The 27,078-nt window shown below is 42.7% G+C and overlaps 1 protein-coding gene across 3 annotated transcripts in view; it reads right to left on the bottom strand.

The window, feature by feature from the left end:
• Positions 1–1,115: 1,115 nt before the first annotated feature.
• Positions 1,116–27,078, bottom strand: part of LOC112249979 (probable E3 ubiquitin-protein ligase RNF144A-A) — a 52,683-nt gene continuing 26,720 nt past the window's right edge. Inside the window, exons 2-9 of one of the 3 annotated variants that reach the window (XM_024419760.2) lie at positions 25,168–25,330; positions 20,270–20,374; positions 19,931–19,991; positions 18,628–18,838; positions 17,002–17,149; positions 14,003–14,092; positions 5,713–5,801; positions 1,116–1,359 (exon numbers count right to left, since the gene is read on the bottom strand). In XM_024419760.2, the coding sequence (XP_024275528.1) occupies positions 1,152–1,359; positions 5,713–5,801; positions 14,003–14,092; positions 17,002–17,149; positions 18,628–18,838; positions 19,931–19,991; positions 20,270–20,374; positions 25,168–25,330 (1,075 nt within the window). In that variant the 3' untranslated portion in view covers positions 1,116–1,151. Of the gene's footprint in view, positions 1,360–5,712; positions 5,802–10,757; positions 11,563–14,002; positions 14,093–17,001; positions 17,150–18,627; positions 18,839–19,930; positions 19,992–20,269; positions 20,375–25,167; positions 25,331–27,078 lie in introns of those variants that run through there. The other 2 variants (XM_024419761.2, XM_024419762.2) reach the window with 2 other exon arrangements.

Raw genomic sequence — 27,078 nt, 5'->3', positions numbered from 1 at the left:
AGTCCCCCTAGTCTCCCTAGTCTAATGTAGTCCCAGTCTCCCCCTAGGCTCTCCTAGTCTACCCTTAGTCTAATGTAGTGTAATCTAATGTAGTGTAGCATAATGTAGTGTAACCTATTGTAGTGTAAACTAATGTAGTGTAGCGTAATGTAGTGTAGCCTAATGTAGTGTACTGTAGTGTAATATAGTGTAATGTAGTGTAGTGTAGTGTATAGTGTAGTGTAGTGTAGTGTAGTGTAGTGGAACATAATGTAGTGAAGCCTAATGTAGTCTCTCCCAGTCTCCCCCTAGTCTCTTCTAGTCCCCCCTAGTCTCCCCTAGTCTCTCCCAGTCTCCCCCTAGGCTCTCCTAGTCTACCCTTAGTCTAATGTAGTGTAATCTAATCTAGTGCAGTGCAGCGTAATGTAGTGTAGCCTAATGTAGTGTACTGTAGTGTAGCATAATGTAGTGTAGTGTAGTGTAGTGTAATGTAGCCGAATGTAGTGTACTGTAGTGTAATATAGTGTAGTGTAATATAGTGTAGCCTAATGTAGTGTAATGTAGCCTTATGTAGTGTAGCGTAATGTAGTGCAATGTAGTGCAGCGAATGTAGCATAGCATTGAGTAGTTGAGTGTAGGTTGTAAAGAAGAAGCAGGGCTCATCATTAGGGTGGCAGCTGCTCAGGCCAGATTCTCCACCGTGCATCTCACCCACAGGGAGAGAGAGAGAGAGACAGCATCTGTCTGCCTTTCCCCACAGACACAACCCTCCTGCTGCTGTATGAGCCCTACCAGCCAGGCCAATTCAGCCTGAAATGGTAACAAGGTCACCTCTACCATCACCCCGGCCACCGCCCCCTCACCCACGTACTCCCCCTCTCCAACCCCTTCAGTCTATTGCTGTTACCTGAATCTGGTATTGCTATGTAGAGCAGCAAGGGTTAAGGAGGAAATAAGTAAAATGTTGAGTGATTTCATTTATCATGAGCAGTTTGTATTTTGGAACTAGTCTACAGTAAGAATAGGCATATTGTTGCGTATCTCAAAGTATTGAAGATGTTGGTGACAAACAAACATACATTTTTTACAGGTGCATATCAAATTATTTTTACTTGACACAAATCTTTAAAACATTTTTTTAATAAAGTACTTTTATTTTTTTATTCTGCACATTACATTGTCACTTCCTCGCTCCCACAGATTGATGGGGTGTTTTGTCTTTGATACTCAGCTCTCTTCACTGTGTCTGTGTTCTGTGTTCTGTGCAGTTCTGTTACTCTGAAGCAGACAGCATCAGAGATGAGAAGCGCATCTCTCTCTCTCCTCTGAGTCTCTTCTGAGTCCCCATCTGTGAATGTCACAGTGGCACCAGCCACCAGCCTGCATGGCATTCAGACAGAGGAGATAGAGAGACAGCTGGACTCAGGAACCAAACTCTTTCATGTTAGCTGCTGCTCAAGTAGGGATAGAGTCATACACGTCTAAAACATTTCCCATTTTCAACAGTGAAGAATTGCTTTGTAAATAAATGAAAAGAGCCATCATGTTTTTTGAAGGAAAATCCAAGTGAATAGTGCGGTGGATGTGAAATATTTACACAATATTCAACGGTCAAGAATAAGTATTAGTTGGGGGCCATACTGTAGCCAGTGTGGGATGGAAGGCACGGTGCAGCACAAATAGGGCCGCGATGGGCAGAGGGGATGACGGAAAGAGGGAAAAAAGAGATAAGGAGGGGAGGATGGCGGATGAAGGGACCAGTGAGGCTGCATGGCTCCATCTGGAGCCTGGCTGGTAATTACGGTTAAGAGAAGCACCCTCAGCCTGGTACCATCTGCCAGGGGGGCGGCTGGCAGAGGCTGGGTGAAGCTAGGGGCAGGCAGGTAGAGACTGGGGAGACTGGGGGAGGCAGGGGAAGCTGGGGGCAGGCAGGTAGAGACTGGGGAGACTGGGGAGGCTGGGTGAAGCTAGGGGCAGGCAGGTAGAGACTGGGGGAGCCTGGGGGAGGCTGGCGAAAACTAGGGGGAGAATGGGGAGACTGGGGAGGATGGGAGAGATGAGAGGAGACTGGGAGAGACTAGAGGGAGACAAGGGGTAGACTAGGGAGACTAGGGGAAGACTAGGGGGAGGCTAGGAGAGTCTAGGGGAGACTAGGGAGACTAAGGGTAGACTAGGAGAGTCTAGGGGGAGACTGGGAGAGACTAGGGGAGGTGAGTGGAGACTAGGAGAGACTAGGGGAGACTAGGGGGACTAGAAGAGACTAGGGGAGACTGGGAGAGACTATTGGAGACTATGGGAGACAAAGGGGAGACTAGGGGTGGAATAGGGGGAGACTAGGGGGAATAGGGGGAGTCTGGGGGAGACTAGGGGAGAATAGGGGAGACTAGGGGGACTGGGGGGGATAGGGGGAGACTGGGGGAGTCTGGGGGAGAATAGGGGAGTCTGGGGGAGAATAGGGGAGACTAGGGGGGGATAGGGGGAGACTGGGGAGAATAGGGGAGACTGGGGGAGAATAGGGGAGACTGGGGGAGAATAGGGGAGACTGGGGGAGGCTGTATCGTGTCACTAGGGCTCTGAGGAGAGCGAAGCCATGGCTTTGACAGAATGACCAGCACCTGCCTCCACCAGCAGTCTGAATGGTGGCTGCCACACAGTGAGGAGGTAAGAGTGGTTGACTGCAACACTGAACACTATACACTGAGTCATTCAAAATAACAAAATGTATGAATAAAGAAGAGACCGGCTTCCCAGAGAGCTTTTCAACACAGGTTAGACTGCCTATCTGTTTGGTAATACATGATTGACAAAAAGGACAATAAGGATACAGGCTAGCTTTACATGCATTTGTTAAGCCTAATTTACATCTTATGTATGTACACAACGCAAGAAGACAATTAGCTACGTAAAATCTCAATCCAGCGTGCTTATATCCCGCAAATATATAATTGCGGGGCTGCACGTTGCAGGATCGCCATTTTGCATAGCTTCTTTTTGTTACTACGTTGCAAAGGTCATTGGATAATTTAAGGTCATTTAATTGACAAAATATAATTGAATCAGTATTACATAACTACATCTAAAGGCTGACATGGTACTAAAGAACCACTTCCACATCAGTTATCAAAGTCTTTACTTATGTATTGTTAGTATGTGTTTAGTGTGGTTTAGTGTTGTTTAGTGTTGTTTAGTGTTGTTTAGTGTTGTTTAGTATGTGTTTAGTGTGGTTTAGTATGTGTTTAGTGTTGTTTAGTGTTGTTTAGTGTTGTTTAGTGTTGTTTAGTATGTGTTTAGTGTGGTTTAGTATGTGTTTAGTGTTGTTTAGTGTTGTTTAGTGTTGTTTAGTATGTGTTTAGTGTGGTTTAGTATGTGTTTAGTGTTGTTTAGTGTTGTTTAGTGTTGTTTAGTGTTGTTTAGTATGTGTTTAGTGTTGTTTAGTGTTGTTTAGGATGTGTTTAGTGTTGTTTAGTGTTGTTTAGTATGTGTTTAGTGTTGTTTAGTATGTGTTTAGTGTGGTTTAGTATGTGTTTAGTGTGGTTTAGTATGTGTTTAGTGTTGTTTAGTATGTGTTTAGTGTTGTTTAGTATGTGTTTAGTGTTGTTTAGTATGTGTTTAGTGTGGTTTAGTATGTGTTTAGTGTGGTTTAGTATGTGTTTAGTGTTGTTTAGTATGTGTTTAGTGTTGTTTAGTATGTGTTTAGTGTTGTTTAGTATGTGTTTAGTGTGGTTTAGTATGTGTTTAGTGTTGTTTAGTGTTGTTTAGTGTTGTTTAGTATGTGTTTAGTGTTGTTTAGTGTTGTTTAGTGTTGTTTAGTGTTGTTTAGTGTTGTTTAGTGTTGTTTAGTGTTGTTTAGTGTTGTTTAGTATGTGTTTAGTGTTGTTTAGTATGTGTTTAGTGTGGTTTAGTATGTGTTTTGTTGTTTGTTGTTTAGTGTTGTTTAGTGTTGTTTAGTATGTGTTTAGTGTTGTTTAGTGTTGTTTAGTGTTGTTTAGTGTTGTTTAGTGTTGTTTAGTGTTGTTTAGTATGTGTTTAGTGTTGTTTAGTATGTGTTTAGTGTTGTTTAGTATGTGTTTAGTGTTGTTTAGTATGTGTTTAGTGTGGTTTAGTATGTGTTTAGTGTTGTTTAGTATGTGTTTAGTGTGGTTTAGTATGTGTTTAGTGTTGTTTAGTATGTGTTTAGTGTTGTTTAGTATGTGTTTAGTGTGGTTTAGTATGTGTTTAGTGTTGTTTAGTGTTGTTTAGTGTTGTTTAGTGTTGTTTAGTATGTGTTTAGTGTTGTTTAGTGTTGTTTAGGATGTGTTTAGTGTTGTTTAGTGTTGTTTAGTATGTGTTTAGTGTTGTTTAGTATGTGTTTAATAGGTGTTTAGTGTTGTTTAGTGTTGTTTAGTATGTGTTTAGTGTTGTTTTATATTGTTTATGTGTTTAGTGTTGTTTAGTATGTGTTTAGTGTTGTGTAGTGTTGTTTAGTATGTGTTTAGTGTTGTTTAGTATGTGTTTAGTGTTGTTTAGTATGTGTTTAGTGTTGTGTAGTGTTGTTTAGTGGGTGTTTAGTGTTGTTTAGTATGTGTTTAGTGTTGTTTAGTGTTGTTTAGTGTTGTTTAGTGTTGTTTAGTATGTGTTTAGTGTTGTTTAGTGTTGTTTAGTATGTGTTTAGTGTTGTTTAGTATGTGTTTAGTGTTGTTTAGTATGTGTTGTGTTGTGTAGTATGTATTTAGTGTTGTTTAGTATGTGTTAAGTAGTATGTGTTTAGTGTTGTTTAGTGTTGTTTAGTGTTGTTTAGTATGTGTTGTGTAGTATGTATTTAGTGTTGTTTAGTATGTGTTAAGTAGTATGTGTTTAGTGTTGTTTAGTATGTGTTTAGTGTTGTGTAGTATGCATTTAGTGTTGTTTAGTATGTGTTAAGTGTGTGTTTAGTGTTGTTAAGTATGTGTTTAGTGTTGTTTAGTATGTGATAAGTATGTGTTTAGTGTTGTTTAGTATGTGTTAAGTATGTGTTTAGTATGTGTTTAGTGTTGTTTAGTATGTGTTAAGTTGGTGTTTAGTATGTGTTTAGTGTTGTTTAGGGTTGTTTGGTATGTGTTTATTATGTGGTTAGAATGTGCTTAGTGTTGTTTAGTATGTGTTTAGTATTGTTTAATATTGTTTAGTATGTGTTTAGTGTTGTTTAGTATGTGTTGTTTAGTGTTGTTTAGTATGTGTTTAGTGTTGTTAGTATGTGTTGTTTAGTGTTGTTTAGTATGTGTTTAGTGTTGTTTAGTATGTGTTTAGTATTGTGTAGTGTGCATTTAGTGTTGTTAAGTATGTGTATAGTATTGTTTAGTATGTGTTTAGTGTTGTTTAGTATGTGTTTAGTGTTGTTTAGTATGTGTTTATTATAGTTTAGTGTGTGTTTAGTATTGTTTAATATGTGTTTAGTGTTGTTTAGTAGGTATCATTCTGTCGCAGCTATTTGTTCCTTAAGACCAAACACTGCCTCCATCTCTGCCCACCCAGGTTTTCTAATCCGGCTGGTTCAACAGATTGGCAGAATACAAAATGTAGTGAGGGGCTCTGTAATGGAGATAAAATGCTCTGCTTTGATCCATGTTCACTTTGTAACCCCCCCTCCCCCTCTCGCACATGTGCTTGTCAGAGTCTATGACAGTCAATGGCCAAATTGTACGTCTGGCTGCTTGAACTCAGGCCAAGCCAGGGAGGGTTGTAATGGTAGGCTGACCAGAGGCTCCCGCAGCTCACCTGGGGATATGAAGTCCCTCAGTTCCAGCTCTCTGCTCACTCCTGCTGTTCTGCTGTGAATGGTGTGAAGGTTTTGGTTGGAGGATATTCTGCACATGGATGAAAGAATAAAAGGGAGATATTCTCTGAGTGGGATTTTAGTGAAAAACAGAAAGTAAACAAGAAACGTTATACAGTCACAAAGTTAATGTACCATGTGAGCAATTGGGCACATTGTTAGATGCAGTGGTTACATAACGAAATCCAAACGAAGGATGCCCTCTTGTGGCTGTAAAACAGTATTTCAGCTCCCTACTCCCAACTTCCACCCTCAATATTTCACTCAGTAGATTGAAACCAAGAGGCAGTAAACACACCACTCCTTTGTACCAGCATTGTCTTCAACATCTCTAGTTAGATAACAACATGGGATCTAGCCTCTGATCGTGAGTTCTGTCGTTCTGTGTGCACCGGAGTGAACATCGTAGCGCTGCTGTGTTCCTGTGTGGTGTGTAGTTCAGTTCCGGACAGATGGCCGAGGTAGTTGGTGGAGAAGCACATGAATTGATTAGGTTTGGTGTTGAACTGTTGCCGTGGGAGGCAGCTGCCCACCTGCCCCTGCGGGTCCCCGTGCCAGACCATGCGTGGTCCAGGGACACAGAACTAGATGCTCGGATTAGACCACACACAGCAGATGTTGAGGTCCCGCCACCCCGTTCTTGGGCTGGGGGAGCCTGTTCGTGTCAAGAGGTCCAGAGTGTGTTAGGTCTGCTCTTCAAATGATTAACTGTAGAGGGGCAGAGGATGGTGGTATGTCTTTGTACTGAGTTTTCAATGTGGTTATTTCTCAGGGATAAACAGTAATAGTTTACTTATTAGAGTGGTGACATTGTGGTTTTCATAAAGCAGGTATTAAAACATCTATGTTACCATAACGTTTGAATAATATAGTCTAACTGTATATTACTTGTAGTCCCACTGTATATTGTGCTACTCCACTCTATTGATGATAGTACAGAGTACTGCATCGAAACATCTGATCTTCCTTTCCCTCTGCAGTTCTTTCTTTTCATTTCAACAACTTTCTACTAGTGATGTGCAAGACGCCTTGCACAAGATTGATGTATAACAAATTGATTGATGATGTGTTTGATTCTTTATTGCTGCATTTTTCTGTTCCTCTGACTGGAGAATCTGTAACACATATTTTTTACTTTACAATTATTTCTGGTACCATCCCCAGGGTCTGAAAGGAGGCCCATATACTCCCCCTGCTATTCTGTTTATATTCTATCCTGATTGACTAGTCACTTTCACCCCTACCTACATATTATACCTGGTACCCCTGCACATTGACTCATTACCGGTACTCCTTGTATATAACCTCGTTAATGTTATTTTATTACTATTTACCTTTTTTATTTAGCAATTTAATATTATTTTTTTAAACTCTGCATTGTTGGAAAATGGCTCGTGAATAAGTATTTCACAGTAAAGTCAACACCTGTTGCATTCGGCAAGTGACAGGTAAAATTAGATTTCATTTGATTCCATTTACTCAAAGCACATAACCAAGAATACCTGCTACCAGAACAAGCTAAATGTGCTTTTTATTTAAAGTATGTGGTGTTACAAACAAATGTACAGTACGTAAACATCTGAACAAGAACTTAAATGGATATTTTGGGATTTTGGCAATGCTAAGTAGCGTTAGCGCAATGACTAGAAGTCTATGGTATCTGCTAGCATGCATGGTGTTAAGGCTAGTTAGCAATTGCGCTAGCGCTAGATAGCAACATCCTTCAAACTGCACACAGAGACATAAAAATACTATTCCCGAGTTTATCTGACTTTTAGCCCCAAAATCCCGAAGTATCCATTTAACATAACAGAACTCATGTGCAGAAATGCTACAGTAAAAAACATGTTCTTCATACAGTTTAAATATAATTAGTTGAGTGCAATGCAATATTCTTTAAAGAAAAAAAACCCTAAATACAACAAAATGAAGAAGTTAAAATGTATGTGAACACACACTACAAGTGGTCCTGACCTAGACATCCTAAAGGATAATTTAGGCTACATTTGACTCCAAAATCTTGACCAATTATAAATAAGCCTATTAGCCTGATCCCCCCTAACACACACACCTCCTCATTTCTCAGATAAGACTCCTGCTGTATTGACCCAATTGCTGCTATAAAACTGGACCAGGATGTGTTGAGCCCATATTTGGAGTCTGACTCAATTGGTCAGGTTTTGTGACAGAATACCGTGAAATTATCAATTAAGCAGTACATTTAAAAATTCTAAATCATATCATGGAAATACATCCATATTAATCTAGTCCACTTGCTGGTTCTCGCTCGGTCATAGCACTTGAACCTGGGGATGAGATTATATCCGTATACAAAAAACTATGTGATAGAATACTTTTAAAACCCAGAATGTACACCATTGTCATTGTGTCACAGAATTCTTTTAAGTAAAGCTACTATTCTGATATTTTTCTATCCACAAAAATACAACACGCAAGCAATGAAGTCTTTCTCAACATAATTGGTGTGGAGCGTAACAGGAGAATGCTAGTAGTACATGTGACAAATTGTAGGATAAATAACAGTAGGGTTCAGAATTGTACAATATCAAATAAGAGCATTTTGGTAAAAAGGGAGTGTGAATCAATCACACTCATATCAAAGTAGATTTGAAAGACATTTTGTGGCACCTTGGCTACCTCAACTCAAGTGCTTTGTCTAATATAAGATGGTTAGTTTAACTCATTAAAGGGTAAAGGGGTTTCACTGCTAGTAAATATAACAGAAGTAGGTTGAGCTGCTACAGAATGGGTTATTCAGTGGACATTAGCACTTGCGACCAGGGTTGGGGTCAATTCCTTTTCATTCAGTAAATTGAAATTCCAATTCCAAATATTTCTCATAAAGAAGCAATGAGGAAAATGAGCAATGAGGAAATTTCATTTATCTTCCTGAATTGATTTAACTGAAATGGAATCGACTCCAACCCTGCTTGCTACATCTGGGTGGCCTGTATGCTGTTTATTCCACTGTGTTGATAGAAATACTGAACGATCAATGTTATACCATTCACTCTCGATTCTAGCAAATTATTCTATGGTAAATAGTTGCAAAGGAAGTTTGCACATTTACACATATTTTTCTTCGGGAGAATGGGCAGTAAATTCAAGATGGTGGTAAAATTGACTCCTTATAATCTGAGGAGATTATATAACGTCCTCAAGCATATAGTAGACATGCATCCTGTAGGTTATGTTGAACAATAGTCTCATCTTTTATTTGACAAATCTTTCCCAGCAAGTCTATAATAGAAAACAAAACGTTCAAAATATATTTGAGGGACGTTGTGAATCCTCAGAGATTTACAGGATACAAACGGATAATCTGAAATGGTTTTCTCTGATGAGATCTTTGATATTGTTTGTGTTCTTATACAAAGCTCAAGAGCTGAAGAGGGAGAACCAGTTGGTAAGTACAGTGCCTTGCGAAAATATTCGGCCCCCTTGAACTTTGCGACCTTTTGCCACATTTCAGGCTTCAAACAAAGATATAAAACTGTATTTTTTTGTGAAGAATCAACAACAAGTGGGACACAATCATGAAGTGGAATGACATTTATTGGATATTTCAAACTTTTTTAACAAATCAAAAACTGAAAAATTGGGCGTGCAAAATTATTCAGCCCCCTTAAGTTAATACTTTGTAGCGCCACCTTTTGCTGCGATTACAGCTGTAAGTCGCTTGGGGTATGTCTCTATCAGTTTTGCACACCGAGAGACTGACATTTTTTCCCATACCTCCTTACAAAACAGCTCGAGCTCAGTGAGGTTGGATGGAGAGCATTTGTGAACAGCAGTTTTCAGTTCTTTCCACAGATTCTCGATTGGATTCAGGTCTGGACTTTGACTTGGCCATTCTAACACCTGGATATGTTTATTTTTCAACCATTCCATTGTAGATTTTGCTTTATGTTTTGGATCATTGTCTTGTTGGAAGACAAATCTCCATCCCAGTCTCAGGTCTTTTGCAGACTCCATCAGGTTTACTTCCAGAATGGTCCTGTATTTGGCTCCATCCATCTTCCCTGTCCCTGCTGAAGAAAAGCAGGCCCAAACCATGATGCTGCCACCACCATGTTTGACAGTGGGGATGGTGTGTTTAGGGTGATGAGCTGTGTTGCTTTTACGCCAAACATAACGTTTTGCATTGTTGCAAAAAGGTTTCATCTGACCGGAGCACATTCTTCCACATGTTTGGTGTGTCTCCCAGGTGGCTTGTGGCAAACTTTAAACGACACTTTTTATGGATATCTTTAAGAAATGGCTTTCTTCTTGCCACTCTTCCATAAAGGCCAGATTTGTGCAATATACGACTGATTGTTGTCCTATGGACAGAGTCTCCCACCTCAGCTGTAGATCTCTGCAGTTCATCCAGAGTGATCATGGGCCTCTTGGCTGCATCTCTGATCAGTCTTCTCCTTGTATGAGCTGAAAGTTTAGAGGGACGGCCAGGTCTTGGTAGATTTGCAGTGGTCTGATACTCCTTCCATTTCAATATTATCGCTTGCACAGTGCTCCTTGGGATGTTTAAAGCTTGGGAAATCTTTTTGTATCCAAATCCGGCTTTAAACTTCTTCACAACAGTATCTCGGACCTGCCTGGTGTGTTCCTTGTTCTTCATGATGCTCTCTGCGCTTTTAACGGACCTCTGAGACTATCACAGTGCAGGTGCATTTATACGGAGACTTGATTACACACAGGTGGATTGTATTTATCATCATTAGTCATTTAGGTCAACATTGGATCATTCAGAGATCCTCACTGAACTTCTGGAGAGAGTTTGCTGCACTGAAAGTAAAGGGGCTGAATAATTTTGCACGCCCAATTTTTCAGTTTTTGATTTGTTAAAAAAGTTTGAAATATCCAATAAATGTCGTTCCACTTCATGATTGTGTCCCACTTGTTGTTGATTCTTCACAAAAAAATACAGTTTTATATCTTTATGTTTGAAGCCTGAAATGTGGCAAAAGGTCGCAAAGTTCAAGGGGGCCGAATACTTTCGCAAGGCACTGTAAATATTCCCTAAATAGTGCACTACTTTCAACCAGAGCCTTATGGGTCCTGGTCAGAAATAGTGCACTATGTAGGGAATACGTTGTCACTTGGGACACAGTATCTACCCTTAATAGGAGATACTTCCACATTCCGTGGCTGATAGCCAGGGCTGCTCCCTCCAAATATACCTACATTATATTTGCAGTCCCCCAAACAAGCACCAAGACAGTTGTACAAATAACCTTAACCTTGAACCTGACACACATAGACAGAGCTATAACCACCAATCCCAGATTGACCTCTGAAGCAACAACCAACCCAGCCCAACATTGACTGGTGGTTCTGTCCTCCTCGCCTCTGCAGGCCCGGTCCTTCTTAACACATCACATCAAAACTAAACTGTTCAGAGTGTCCCCACAACCCAATTTGCTGGCTCCGCCCAAAGTCAATGTTCCTCATCCACTTGCACTGTGCTGCCTCAGCGACAAACCCATCAATCCCTAAGAATCCTCTGGGCCGGTGTGCGGGATTAAAACACTGTAAGGAGTGGATGACTAACCAAACACCAAACACCCTGTCCATCAACAGGCCTGGTGCCCCTGTCTGTCAGGTGAGCTGACCTGACCCTGTGTCCAGGGCGGGATTGGTTAGGTAGGCAGAGGATCGTCATCTCCTTTACTGCATTTACATTTGCAGCACAGAACAAAGGGTGTGGCTAGGAGGAGGAAGGGAGAAGCCACCAGTAGGAGCAGACCGAAGCCAGCAAATATCCCCACCACCTGGAGAGAGAAAGAGAGCAAGAGTGGAAGAGAGAGCCAGTAGCGTGAGAGAGAGAGAGAGAGAGAGAGAGAGAGAGAGAGAGATCGAGAGCCACTAGCGAGAGAGAGTGAGAAAGAGAGAGCAAGAACGCGTGAGAGAGACACTAGCAAGAGAGAGAGAGAGAGCGAAAGAGAGCGAGAGAGAGAGCGATAGAGAGACACTAGCGAGAGAGAGAGAGCAAGAGAGAGTGAGAGAGAGGGAGAGAGAAAGAGCAAGTGCGAGAAAGAGAGAGAGCGCAAGTGGAAGTGAATGATTTTACAACATACACACATTAACAATCAACCAAATGTATCTAAGCCCTTTTATCGTCACCAGTTGTAACATGGGATTCATGAGGTGCATGTTTTAACCCAGACATCACATAGACACCGGAGGGAAGTGATGTACAGTAAGTAGTACAATGATGCATCAACACGACATTATTCAATCTTTCACTTGCCCATGAAGTAGTACACTGAATATCCACAAGGTGGCAGTAGTTCCTCAAATATAAATCTACATTGTGACAGACAGGATTGGCAAACATACAGTGTTTCTGATAGTGGAGGCTTCTTAGGAGAGGACGGCTCATAATAATGGCTGGAACAGAGTGAATGGAATGACATCAAACACATGGAAACCAATTGTTTAATGTATTTTATATCATTCCACCGATTCCGCTACAGCCAATACCACGAGCCCCCCAACTAAGCTGCCACCAACCTCCTGTGGTTTCTGACACTGAATATACAGATATATACATCACTTAGTGTCCTTGATGATAAACAGGCAACATGCTGTTATAAAAATCATTGTGTTGGTAGTGTTAAGTGTTGAGTCTAATGGGATAAGAGCTTTCAATAACACCTTTTAAATATTGATGAAGCAGTTAGGTGTTAAACCTACATAAGACCTACAGAGGAACTAGTGTGGCCAGACACATTCAAACACATTTTTTTTTTTTACAATTGTTGTCCCAATGTTGTCTTAGACCTCCTCCAAGACCTCCTTCCACAGTGACAGGCGGATAGTATGAAAACAAGGACCTGTAACTGGACGGGCAGGTGGGGGATTGGTCTACATACAGTTGGAAGTTTACATTCACCTTAGCCAAATACATTTAAAATTGTCTGAGGTCAGTTAGGATCATCACTTTATTTTAAGAATGTGAAATGTCAGAATATTAGTAGAAAGAGTGATTTATTTAATCTTTTATTTCTTTCATCACATTCCCAGTGGGTCAGAAGTTTACATACATCCAATTAGTATTTGGTAGCATTGCCTTTAAATTGTTTAACGTGGGTCTAACGTTTCGGGTGGCCTTCCGCAAGCTTCCCACAATAAGTTGTGTGAATTTTGGCCCATTCCTCCTGTCAGAGCTGGTGTAACTGAGTCAGGTTTGTAGGCCTCCTTGCTCGCACACACTTTTTCAGTTCTGCTCACAAATTTTCTATGGGATTGAGGTCAGGGCTTTGTGATGGCCACTCCAATACCTTGACTTTGTTGTCCTTAAGCCATTTTGCCATAACTTTGGAAATATGCTTGGGGTCATTGTCCATTTGGAAGACCCATTTGCGACCAAGCTTTAACTTCCTGACTGATGTCTTGAGATGTTGCTTCAATATATCCACATAATGTTCCTTCCTCATGATGCCATCTATTTTGTGAAGTGCACCAGTCCCTCCTGCAGCAAAGCACCCCCACAACATGATGCTGTCACCCCCGTGCTTCACGGTTGGGATGGTGTTCTTCGGCTTGCAAGCCTCCCCCTTTTTCCTCCAAACATAATGATGGTCATTGTGGCCAAACAGTTATATTTTTGTTTCATCAGACCAGAGGACATTTCTCCAAAAAGAACGATCTTTGTCCCCATGTGCAGTTGCAAACCGTAGTCTGTTTTTTTATGGCGGTTTTGGAGCAGTGGCTTCTTCCTTTCTGAGCAGCATTTCAGGTTATGTCGATATAGGACTCGTTTTACTGTGGATATAGATAATTTTGTACCTGTTTCCTCCAGCATCTTCTCAAGGTCCTTTGCTGTCTGAAGGTAGGCCTTGAAATACATCCACAGGTACACCTCCAATTGTCTCAAATGTCTCAAATGATGTCAGTTAGCCTATCAGAAGCTTCTAAAGCCATGACATAATTTTCTGGAATTTTCCAAGCTGTTTAAAAGGACAGTCAACTTAGGGTATGTACATTTCTGACCCACTGGAATTGTGATACAGTGATATTAAGTGAAATAATCTGTCTGTAAACAATATTTGGAAGAATGTATGTAAACCTCCGACTTCAACTGTAGATACTGCTGCCACAGCTAACCTGTGTGACTGACTGGGTTCGAACCCGGAACTCCAGCATGCCAGACGATTGTTAGCCCACTGAGCTAAAGCCAACTAATGCCTAGTTTTTACAATACAGTACCTGTGTCCGGTGCCAGATCACTGAAGCTCTGGAGTGGCCCAGTTTGTTTCTGCATGGCCCTTTATCGTAGTGGATCAGGAGGAAGTCGTCCTGGAGAGAGAGAAATAATCACTATCAGGGTTAAAGCCTGGATTAAATGGTTTAAAAGTCAGGGTTAAATGTGGGGGCAGACCCACTAGAAAAATGGACACTGGCCGAGATCATATATACGTTTTGACAAGACACACTAAGATTAGACTTGTTTTGATATTTTCTGTTCAAATTGTTATCTATTGAATTATACATTCAGAATTCACCGATAAATTGACCCACGTGGAAATCTAAAATCAAAGAAACCGTAAATGACATGGTAATTGCCTAAATATAATTCTCTCCATGACAGAATGAGAAAATGAACCTGAAAGCTTTTGGACATCAGAGCAATGTTGATGGAATCTTATTTGAGTCAGAAACAGATACTCATGTGATAAAAAACCTTAACTCTAATAAGTAACTATTGGAATCAACTTAAAAATAACTGATATTGGCACAAGATGAAGGGAGTGTTAGAAAATAATGAACAGAATTACAATGAATAAAAATGTATGTTTAATCCAGTAGACAAAATTCACAAATTCTACAGCACAATGGCAGAGTCATGTCTTAGGTGTAAAACTAACAATGACTGAATTGTCACGACTTCCGCCGAAGTTGGCTCCCCTGCCTGTTCGGGCGGTGCTCGGCGGTCCTCGTCACCGGCCTACTAGCCGCCACCGATCCCTTTTTCGTTGCCTGTTTGTTTTGTCTTATTAGTTGCACCTGTGTCTATTTGTGTGTGCTTGATGGGCTTCCTTATTTAAAGTAGGTTTACCCGCCCTTGTTTTGTGTGCGGAATTCATTTTGTGTTACGTGTGTACGTTAGTTAGGTGTGTTCGTGTTCTGGACCTGGTACCCTGTGTTTTTGGGTGGTCCATATATTTCCACGCCCTGTGTTGTGGGCTTGTTTGTTTGTACCATATTAAAGTACACTATTTCTCTGCGCCTGATTCCATTCCTCACACACCTAGTTCCCCGTGACATGAATAATGAATGCCTTCTGGGAGTGCATAAAGACAAAAAAATGAGTTAGAATGCTGGCTGTCAGAAGTCTTACAATGTACGTTTATTTTTTATCTGTCTATCTGTATAAAGTATTTCAAGACAGGGCATATGGAGGTATGGTGAGATACCCAAAGGGTTGGACAATAGAATTGTCACTTATATTGAAGAAGCTATTACTTAAATACTGTAAGTCAAATGATACCCCAACGTTAAGCGAAAGTAAAAATCAAATGCTTTATTATTTAAATATAACTGGCTACAGACGGAAACAACATAACTAATATTTTAAGTCATATGGGGCAAATTCTTACAAGCATTGAAAACGACATTATATGTGGATACGTTGGGAACATGTGCATCCAAGCAAGTGTGATGTCATTAATGTGTCACGCCCTGGTCAAAGTATTTTGTGTTTATCTTTATGTATTTGGTCAGGCCAGGGTGTGGCATGGGGTTTTTGTAATTGTGGTGTGTTTGTCTTGGGGTTTTGGTGGTGGTATTGGGATTGTAGCTTAGTGGGTTGTCTAGCAAGGTCTATGGCTGTCTGGAGTGGTTCTCAATCAGAGGCAGGTGCTTATCGTTGTCTCTGATTGGGAACCATATTTAGGCAGCCATATTCTTTGAGTTTGTCGTGGGTGATTGTCCTTAGTGTCCTATGTGTACTCTCGGTTAGTTTGCACTAGATAGGCTGTTTCGGTTTCGATTACGTTTATTGTTTTGTGTAGTGTTCGTGTTTCTTTATTTTGATTAAACATGAATCTCAATCGACACGCTGCAGTTTGGTCCGACTCTCCTTCATCACCACTAGAAAACCGTTACATAATGTTTGTTGAAAAGAATGTATGTAAATGTTAACTTCACTATTGTTTTTGCTATGTATGTTTTTGTTTATTGTAAAAACAGCAACAAAAGAGTAGTTTGCCTCCAGAACAGCCTAAATTCTTTTGGGCATGGATTCTACAAGGTGTGGCGTTCCAACGTTGCTCAATTGGTATCAAGGGACCTAACGTGTGCCAGGAAAACATTCCTCATGCCATTACACCACCGCCACCAGTCTGTACTGTTGCCACCAGGCAGGATGGGGCGATGGACTCATGCTGCTTACGCTAGATCCTGACTCTGCCATCAGCATGATGCAACAGGAACTGGGGTTCGTCAGGCCAGGCGATGTTTTTCCACTCCTCAATTGTTAATTGTTGGTGATTGCATGCCCCCTGGAGCTGCTTCTTCTTGTTTTTAGCTGATAGGAGTAGAACCCTGTGTGGTTGTCTGCTGCAATAGCCCATCCGTGACAAGGACCGGGGAGTTCTGCATTCCCAGATGCCGTTCTGCACACCACTGTTGTAATGCACTGTTATTTGCCTGTTTGTGGCCCGCCTGTTAGTTTGCAGGTTTCTTGCCATTCTCCTTCGACCTTTCATCAACAAGCTGTTTTCGCCCACAGGACTGCTGCTGACGGGATGTTTTTTGTTTGTTGCACTATTCTCTGTAAACCGTAGACTCTGTCGTACGTGAAAAGCCCAGGAGGCCGTCCGTTTCTGAGATACTGGAATTGGCGCACCGGGCACCGACAGTCATACCACGCTCAAAGTCCTTTTTGATATGACTGTTTTGCACATTCTAACGTTCAATCGAACAGTAACTGAATGCCTCGATGCCTATCTGCCTGCTTAATATAGCAAGCCACGGTCACGTGACTCACTGTAGGAGCAAACTATTTTTGTGAATGGGTTGGTGTGTACCTAATAAACTGTGGCGGTGGCATCACAAGTTTTACAAGCTCTGGTCACTGTGTGCAGGTTCCACACAATTCAATAGAACACTACTAAGTATTAGAGTATTAGAGTATCTCTATGGCAGGCCCAGGCAGTAGCAGCAGAAGGTTGTGTATGTGTTCAGTGTTTATGGCTTCTACTCACGTCCAGAGACTCCAGACAGTACCAGCAGAAGGCGTGCTTACAGTTCTTGCACATCATCTGAGCACAGCCCTCGTCCCTCTCGATGTACACCTTACACTTGGGACAGCACTTGATGGGTGCATCTTCATCGTTGCTCTTGTAGAAGGAACTGGAAGACAATAATCATCAGGGGACTGGACATATATAGACCAGTACATACTGCACTGTCAAAGATAATAAGAGTAATACTAACAGCTTAACATCACTCCATCATTGACTCTGTGTTGGGCCTTGTTGTGTTCATATTGTCTGTGAACTCATTGGACACGTTGAAATAGAACCTTGCCATTTTACAATGTTTCAAACCGGTTCCTTCCTACTGAACCCTACCCTGGTCCAGGGTACTGTAGGCGAGTAGTAGTAGTAGTAGTAGCAGTAGCAGTAGTAGTACATGTGTTGCAGTAGTAGTAGAAGGTGTGTCATAGTAGTAGAAGTACGTAGGTGTTTTGTAGTAGTAGTGGTAGGTGTGTTGTAGTAGTAGTGGTAGTAGTAGTTGTTTTGTAGTAGTAATGGTAGTAGTAGTAAATGTGTAGTAGTAGTACTAGTAGTAATACATGTGTAGTAATAAAAGTAGTAGTAGTAGTACTAAATGTGTAGTAGTAGTAGTAGTAAATGTGTTGCAGTAGTGGTAGTAGTAGTTTGTAGTAGTAATAGTAGGAGTAAATATGTTGTACTAGTAGTAGTAATAGTAGTAGTAGTAAATGTGTTGTAGTAGTAGTAGTAGTAGTAATAGTAATAGTAATAGTAATCGCAGTAATAATAGTAGTAAATGTGTTGTAGTAGTAGTAGTAGTAATAGTAAGTAGTAATAGTAGTAGTAAATGTGTTGTAGTAGTAGTAGTAGTAAATGTGTTGTAGTAGTAGTAGTGGTAGTAGTAGTAGTAGTAGGTGTTTTGTAGTAGTAGTTGTAGTAGTAGTACATGCGTTGTAGTACTAGGTGTGTTGTTGTTGTAGTAGTAGTAGTATTAGCTGTATTGTAGTGTATTGCAGTGATAGTAGTAGTTAGTAGTAGTATGTGTGTAATAGTAAATGTGTTGTTGTAGTAGTAGTGGTACTAGTAGTAGGTGTGTAGTAGTAGCAGCAGTAGTTGTAGTAGTAGTAGCGGTAGTAGTAGTGGTGGTAGTAGTAGTAGTAGTAGTAGTAGTAGTAGTAGTAATAGTAGATGTGTTATAGTAGTAGTAGGTGTATTGTAGTATTAGTGGTAGTAGTAGTAGGTGTATTGTATTAGTAGTTGTAGTAGTAGCTGTATTGTTGTAGTAGTGACAGTAGTAGTAGTACCAGTAGTATATGTGTAGTAGTAGTACCTGCGTTGTTGTAGTAGTAGTATTAGTAGTAGTATTAGTAGTAGTATGTGTGTAGTAGGTGTGTTGTAGTAGTAGTAGGTGTATTGTATTAGTAGTGGTAGTAGTAGCTGTTTTGTTGTAGTAGTGATAGTTGTAGTATGTGTGTAGTAGTACTAGGCATGTTGTAGTATTAGCTGTATTGTAGTAGCTGTAGTAGTAGAGTAGTAGTTGTAGTAGTAGTAGTAGCTGTGTTGTAGTGTTGTAGTTGTGTTTGTAATGGCAGTAGTAGTAATGTTGTAGCCTACCTGGTCTCCCCGGGTAGGAAGGTGATGATGGGCATGTTGTCCTGGCAGGCCTGTCCTTTATGCCAGCTGGCCTGGCAGGCTGAGCAGAACTCCAGCCTGCACACCGAGCACTGGACCAGCTGTGGTAGTGCCACTTCCCCCTCCTTCAGTTGGCACACTGCCTGGCATGACGAGGACGGGCACCAGGTTCGACACGGGTCCAGCAGCACCTCTGTGGAAGACACACATGGACAGGGTCGTATTCATTAAAGGACATTGTAACAAAACGTTTTGCAGTGGAAAACTAACATTGTATTGGATGAGTTCAGGTAGTCCTTCCCTGTTTCAGCCCATTTTCCACTGTTATCCTCCTATCACAAATGGACAGAGCTATCTGATACCACAGAAACAGACTTCATGGTACAGTCAATATGGCCGCCGGTCTACCCATCACGGAACGTTGACTTAAAATGGGGAATCACGTACTAGTCATTGTATTTCTATGCCTGGGACCTCATACCTCCACAGGAAACATGTGGGAACGGCACACCCAATAGAAACATGTAGAACAAGGCTACCAGCACAGCTTCTGAAGCCATTTCCACTTCTCCAACTTTGGCATCTCAATAAAAGCTATTCTGAAATATAGTATGATTCCGTGTCCTGGCTTGATCTCCCTCTCATCACAATTATGCTAATCTTCTTGAACTCTTCTGTGGTCAGGAGTAAAAAATAAAAGCCTAACACATCCAGTACAGAACATTTAACAACCACTGCTGTGTGTGTGTTTGTGTGTGTGTGTGTGTGTGTGTGTGCATCCACTAAAAAGTTCTCATCTACCATTATCCATGAGCCAGATGTCTTAGGATTGTTTATCTGAAGGGGTTTCCAATTAAATCCTACGCAAATCCAATGAAACTGAATTTGATTAGTTAAGATGGAGAGAAAAAGCTCCCAGCCTTCGGCTCTGTCGGAGAGCCTTATGTCATCTGAACAGAGGCTAAGATAGGTCTAAAAGTAGAGGAGAAAGAAGACACATTACTGAATAAACAGTCCAGTGTCTCCCTTTTCTCTACTCCTACAGCCTGTATGGTCAGTGTCAGGGTTACTGGGTCAGTGATCAGGGCTGTGACCTGTCCTGTGTCCACTCTCAGTCTCTTCTCTCTGAGTCTTATATAATGTTTTGAGAGGTTAAGATAGGTCTACAGTGGAGGAGAGCAGGAGGGAGTCACATTGATAACTTGCTCTCTCTACTACCACAGCTTGTGAATGGTCATGAGTCACCTGTCAGGGGTTAGAGGTCAAGGAAGTTGCCTGTATGTACCTCTCTCAAACTGCAGCCTCCTGTACCTCTGCATGCTCCCTGCTGCCACCATGCATTCAATCTGCAAGACAGAGACATACGTAGAGACATACACAGATATGGGTCTCTCATCACCCTGCTTGTTGCACTCTTGACCTGTTGAAGACGCATCCAGGTTCAATGGGAATAGAGACAAATGGCTACAGTACTTGGAGATATCAGTGACAGTGTCTCAAATGGCACCCTATTCCCTACTTATACGCCCTGATCAACAGTAGTGCACTACATAGGGAATAGGGTGCCATTTGGGACGGGCTCAGTGAGTTCAATTGGAAGCCTGGTAGAACTACTTTACTATACCTCATTCTCTAGCAGGTGACCTTGTTTTGGGCAGGCAGAGTCTGGGCAGCTAATAGTGGTTTCGAGGCCCTCTTTGATCAGAAGTTCAACATACTGCTGCAGGCACTGCAAGGGAGAAGCAGAGGAATTAAACTTGATTACAAAAATACAATGGATAGTGTGTGTGTCCCAAATTGCACCTCATCTCCAATAAAGTGCACTACTTTTGAGCAGAGCAAGACAGAACAGTACAGAATAGGACGGAATAGGGCAGTACAGAACAGGACAGAACATGAGAGTACAGAACAGTACAGAATGGGACAGGACAGGACAGTACAGTACAGTACAGGAAAGAACAGGACATGACAGTACAGAACAGAACAATATGGGACAGAACAGAACAGGACAGGACAGAACAGTACAGGACAGTACAGAACGGGACAGTACAGAACAGTGCAGAACAGTGTAGAACAGGACAGTGCAGAACAGGACAGTGCAGAACAGGACAGTACAGAACAGGAAAGTACAGAACAGTGCAGAACAGTACAGTACAGAACAGTACAGAACAGTGTAGAACAGGACAGTGCAGAACAGTACAGAACAGTGTAGAACAGGACAGTGCAGAACAGGACAGTACAGAACGGGGCATGACAGAACAGTACAGAACAGTGCAGAACAGTACAGTACAGTGTAGAACAGGACAGTGCAGAACAGGACAGAACAGTGCAGAACAGGACAGTGCAGAACAGGACAGTACAGAACAGGAAAGTACAGAACAGTGCAGAACAGTACAGTACAGAACAGTACAGAACAGTGTAGAACAGGACAGTGCAGAACAGTACAGAACAGTGTAGAACAGGACAGTGCAGAACAGGACAGTACAGAACGGGGCATGACAGAACAGTACAGAACAGTGCAGAACAGTACAGTACAGTGTAGAACAGTACAGTACAGAACAGTACAGAACAGTGTAGAACAGGACAGTGCAGAACAGTACAGAACAGTGTAGAACAGGACAGTGCAGAATAGGACAGTACAGAACAGTGCAGAAAAGGACAGTACAGAACAGGACAGGACAGTGCAGAACAGGACAGAACAGGACAGAACAGAACGTGGCAGTACAGAACAGGACAGTGTAGAACAGGACAGTGCAGAATAGGACAGTACAGAACAGTGCAGAAAAGGACAGTACAGAACAGGACAGGACAGTGCAGAACAGGACAGAACAGGACAGAACAGAACGTGGCAGTACAGAACAGGACAGTGTAGAACAGGACAGTGCAGAATAGGACAGTACAGAACAGTGCAGAAAAGGACAGTACAGAACAGGACAGGACAGTGCAGAACAGGACAGAACAGGACAGAACAGAACGTGGCAGTACAGAACAGTGTAGAACAGGACAGTGCAGAACAGTACAGAACAGTGCAGAACAGGACAGTACAGAACAGTGCAAAACAGGACAGTACAGAACAGGACAGTACAGAACAGTGCAAAACAGGACAGTACAGAACAGGACAGTACAGAACAGTGCAAAACAGGACAGTACAGAACAGTACAGAACAGAACAGTGCAGAATGGGACAGAACAGTGTAGAACAGAACAGGACAGCACAGAACAGTGCAGAACAGAACAGAACAGTACAGAACAGGACAGAACAGTACAGGACAGAACAGGACAGTACAGAACAGTGCAGAACAGAACAGAACAGTACAGGACAGGACAGAACAGTACAGGACAGAACAGGACAGTACAGAACAGTGCAAAACAGGACAGTACAGAACAGTACAGAACAGGACAGAGCAGAACAGTACAGAACAGGACAGAACAGTACAGGACAGGACAGAACAGGACAGCACAGAACAGTGCAGAACAGAACAGAACAGTACAGGACAGGACAGAACAGTACAGGACAGAACAGGACAGGACAGAACAGGACAGCACAGAACAGTGCAGAACAGAACAGAACAGTACAGGACAGGACAGAACAGTACAGGACAGAACAGGACAGTACAGAACAGTGCAAAACAGGACAGTACAGAACAGTACAGAACAGGACAGAGCAGAACAGTACAGAACAGAACAGTACAGAATGGGACAGGATAGAACAGAGCAGAACAGAACAGGACAGAACAGTGTAGAACAGAACAGGACAGCACAGAACAGCGCAGAACAGAACAGGACAGTACAGAACAGTGCAGAACAGAACAGTACAGGACAGGACAGAACAGTACAGGACAGAACAGGGCAGGACAGTAAAGGACAGGACATGAAAGCACAGGACAGAACAGGTCGGAAAAGGACAGGGCAGAACAGGACTAGACTTATCCCAGTTCTCTAGTATCCTCTAGTCTTCCTACATGATGATACAGGCAGGCAGACATTACATAATGTTGACATCCACTCTTAACAAGTCACACTCTCACTTAGGAGGAACAAGAACAGTTACATCAACACAGTCCAAGCTGCTCCTCCTCATCAGAATAGGTCCTGTGTTTCAAATGGTACCCTATTCATTTTATACTGCACGACTTTTGACCAGAGCTCTGAAGTACGGTACGTTCAGCACTGCTGAGTGCTGTCCTGTTCTCAATCACACTCTTCACTAACTGCAGCTCTACTTAAGTCAGCACACTTGTAGGGGTACTAGGAGAAAGTGCACAATCAGAGTACATGGCTATATCAGGATCCATTAAGACTGGGTTGATTTTATTAGGCACCAAATGGAAGAAAACAGACTTAAACGGGGAGGGACTACATAGAAGTATCCAATAAAAAAACATTCATTTTCACTTTCCGTCTTATCATTAAGGCACACGGTGTCACACCCTGACCATAGTTTACTTTGTATATTTCTATGTTTTGGTTGGTCAGGGTGTGAGCTGAGTGGGCATTCTGTTTCATGTCTAGTTTGTCTATTTCTATGTCTGGCCTGATATGCTTCTCAATCAGAGGCAGATGTTAGTCATTGTCTCTGATTGGGAACCATATTTAGGTAGCCTGGGTTTGTTCCTGTCTCTGTGTTTTCACCAGATAGGGCTGTTTCAGTTTTCGTTACGTTTCCATGTTTGTTTGTTTTTGTAGTTTTTGTATTGATTCGTGTTTTACGTTTGTTTATTAAACATGGATCGCAATCTACACGCCGCATTTTGGTCCGACTCTCCTTCACCAAAAGAGAACCGTTACAGAATCACCCACCGCAACTGGGACCAAGCGGCGTGTCAACAGGCAGGAGCCACAGGAGAAGCAACAAAGGCAGCAACAGCGGCGCAAAGAGGATTGGACATGGGACGATATATTGGATGGCAAGGGTTGCTATACCTGGGAGGAGATCCTGGCGGGAAGGGATCGCCTTCCATGGGAACAGGTGGAGGCAGCGAGGAGAGCAGAGGCAGCCGGAGAGAGGAGCCGACGATATGAGGGAACATGGTTGGCAAGGAAGCCCGAGAGTCAGCCCCAAAAATTTCTTGGGGGGGGGGCTCACAGGGAGTAGGGCTACGCCAGGTAGGAGACCTGCGCAAACTCCCTGTGCTTACCGGGGGGCTAGAGAGACCGGGCAGGCACCGTGTTATGCAGTGGTGCGCACGGTGTCCCCAGTGCGGGTGCATAGCCCGGTGCGGTATATTCCAGCTCCACGTATCGGCCGGGCTAGATTGAGCGTCGAGCCAAATGCCATGAAGCCGGCTCTACGCATCTGGTCCCCAGTGCGTCTCCTTGGGCCGGCTTACATGGCACCAGCCTTGCGCTCGGTGTCTCCGGTTCGCCTGCATAGCCCAGTGCTGGCTATTCCACCTCGCCGCACTGGCAGGGCGACCGAGAGCATTCAACCAGGTAAGGTTGGGCAGGCTCGGTGCTCAAGAGCTCCAGTGCGCCTGCACGGTCCGGTCTATCCAGTACCACCTCCACACCCCAGCCCTCCGGTAGCAGCTCCCCGCACCAGGCTTCCTGTGCGTGTTCTCGGTCCAGTACCACCAGTACCAGCACCACGCATCAGGCCTACAGTGCGCCTCGCCTCTCCAGCGCTGTCGGAGTCTCCCGCCTGTTCAGCGCAGCCAGAGCCTTCCTCCTCTACAGCGCTGCTGGAGTCTCCTGTCTGTTCAGCGCAGCCAGAGTCAGACTACGGTGAAGTGGGGGCCACGTCCAGCACCAGAGCCGCCAAACGGACAGATGCCCACCCAGACCCTCCCCTATAGGTTCAGGCTTTGCGGCCGGAGTCCGCACCTTAAGGGGGGGTACTGTCACACCCTGACCATAGTTTACTTTGTATATTTCTATGTTTTGGTTGGTCAGGGTGTGAGCTGAGTGGGCATTCTATGTTTCATGTCTAGTTTGTCTATTTCTATGTCTGGCCTGATATGGTTCTCAATCAGAGGCAGGTGTTAGTCATTGTCTCTGATTGGGAACCATATTTAGGTAGCCTGGGTTTCACTGTGTGTTTGTGGGTGATTGTTCCTGTCTCTGTGTTTTCACCAGATAGGGCTGTTTTCGTTACGTTTCCACGTTTGTTGTGTTTTGTAGTTTTTGTATTGATTCGTGTTTTACGTTTGTTGATTAAACATGGATCGCAATCTACACGCCGCATTTTGGTCCGACTCTCCTTCACCAAAAGAGAACCGTTACACACGGTAACAAAATGTTTTGCAACAGAACACGAAAACGTGTGTTTCCTATTAGACATGTTCAGGTAGTTCCTCACTGTTTCACTCTGTTTTCTTCTGTTTGATACTTAATTAACACAGCCCAGTCTTAATACAGCCATGGCCTCTATCTGTTTCATAAATTAAAAATGCTCTTTCCTCCACACCTCATGTGCTACTGACTTAAATAGATATGTGCTTAGTGAAGTGTGTGATTCTGTCTGTTTTCTGTTTGGTGCCTAATGAACAGGACCTATTCAGGTGTGTTGGCTGTACCTACTTACCAGGCTGCAGAAGACACATTGGCACTGGCTGATGGTGGTCATCTGCTCATGGGGGAAGTCCCCAAGGCACAGCTTGCAGGACATCAGGGGGTCCAGGGCCAGGTCCCAGGTGGGACGGTACCGTGCAGACTGGCCCGTCGTCATGACGTCTGGCACAGGTGACCTGGAACACAGACGGTTATAAGATCAGTAATACTGTAATAATTATTCATTCACTCATGGTAGAACGTCTGCGAGCAAGTTGGCAGGTAGCCTAGTGGTTAGAGTGTTGGGCTAGTAACCGGAAGGTTGCTGGATCAAATCCCTGGGCTGAATCTGTTGTTCTACCCCTGAGCAAGGAAGTTAACCCACTGTTCCCCAGTAAGCTGTCATTGTAATTAAGAATTTGTTCTTAACTGACTTGCTTAGTAAAATGTATATATATACTGTCAGCCTAGATTCTTATTATTATTATATAATTATTATTATATAATTATTATATAATTATTATTATATAATTATTATATTATTATTATATAATTATTATTGTTATATTATTATTATCTTTCTATTGTGCTTCTTTGAAAATGAATACCATCAAATGACATCACTGGTTTGATGATTTTCAATTTGATCGTCCATCAACTTTTCATTGAATGAACAGTGTTTCTTCTAAGGTTCATCAAAAGAAGTTCTTCATAACAACAGCTTGTTTAAAAGTTCATATAGGTTATTTTGTCATGAATATTCAATCTGTCTAGCACGTTTGAAGGTGTTATGGAGTCATGAAAGTAACACTGTCATCCTTAGTTGCTGGTTTCGAGAGTGAACTGTTTTTTAACATTTTTAAGTGCAGAGCTCATATCACTAAGAGCTTTTCCCATCCCCCTCCACATACAAGCTTACAACTGTTCAGAACAGTACAGCACAGACCAGCCTCTTCAGGACACTACAGCTGTTCAGAACAGTACAGCACAGACCAGCCTCTTCAGGACACTACAGCTGTTCAGAACAGTACAGCACAGACCAGCCTCTACAGGACACTACAGCTGTTCAGAACAGTACAACACAGACCAGCCTCTACAGGACACTACAGCTGTTCAGAACAGTACAACACAGACCAGCCTCTACAGGACACTACAGCTGTTCAGAACAGTACAGCACAGACCAGCCACAGGACACTACAGCTGTTCAGAACAGTACAACACAGGCCAGCCTCTACAGGACACTACAGCTGTTCAGAACAGTACAGCACAGACCAGCCTCTACAGGACACTACAGCTGTTCAGAACAGTACAACACAGACCAGCCTCTACAGGACACTACAGCTGTTCAGAACAGTACAGCACAGACCAGCCTCTACAGGACACTACAGCTGTTCAGAACAGTACAACACAGACCAGCCTCTACAGGACACTACAGCTGTTCATAACAGTACAGCACAGACCAGCCTCTACAGGACACTACAGCTGTTCAGAACAGTACAACACAGACCAGCCTCTACAGGACACTACAGCTGTTCAGAACAGTACAACACAGACCAGCCTCTACAGGACACTACAGCTGTTCAGAACAGTACAGCACAGACCAGCCTCTACAGGACACTACAGCTGTTCAGAACAGTACAACACAGACCAGCCTCTACAGGACACTACAGCTGTTCATAACAGTACAGCACAGACCAGCCTCTACAGGACACTACAGCTGTTCAGAACAGTACAACACAGACCAGCCTCTACAGGACACTACAGCTGTTCAGAACAGTACAGCACAGACCAGCCTCTACAGGACACTACAGCTGTTCAGAACAGTACAACACAGGCCAGCCTCTACAGGACACTACAACTGTTCAGAACAGTACAGCACAGACCAGCCTCTACAGGACACTACAGCTGTTCAGAACAGTACAGCACAGACCAGCCTCTACAGGAC

This window comes from Oncorhynchus tshawytscha, linkage group LG05, assembly GCF_018296145.1.
Source record: "Oncorhynchus tshawytscha isolate Ot180627B linkage group LG05, Otsh_v2.0, whole genome shotgun sequence".
In the NCBI taxonomy this organism is placed as follows: domain Eukaryota; kingdom Metazoa; phylum Chordata; class Actinopteri; order Salmoniformes; family Salmonidae; genus Oncorhynchus; species Oncorhynchus tshawytscha.
The sequence above is the reverse complement of the archived record's forward strand: the minus strand, read 5'-3'. Positions and strand labels throughout refer to the sequence as shown.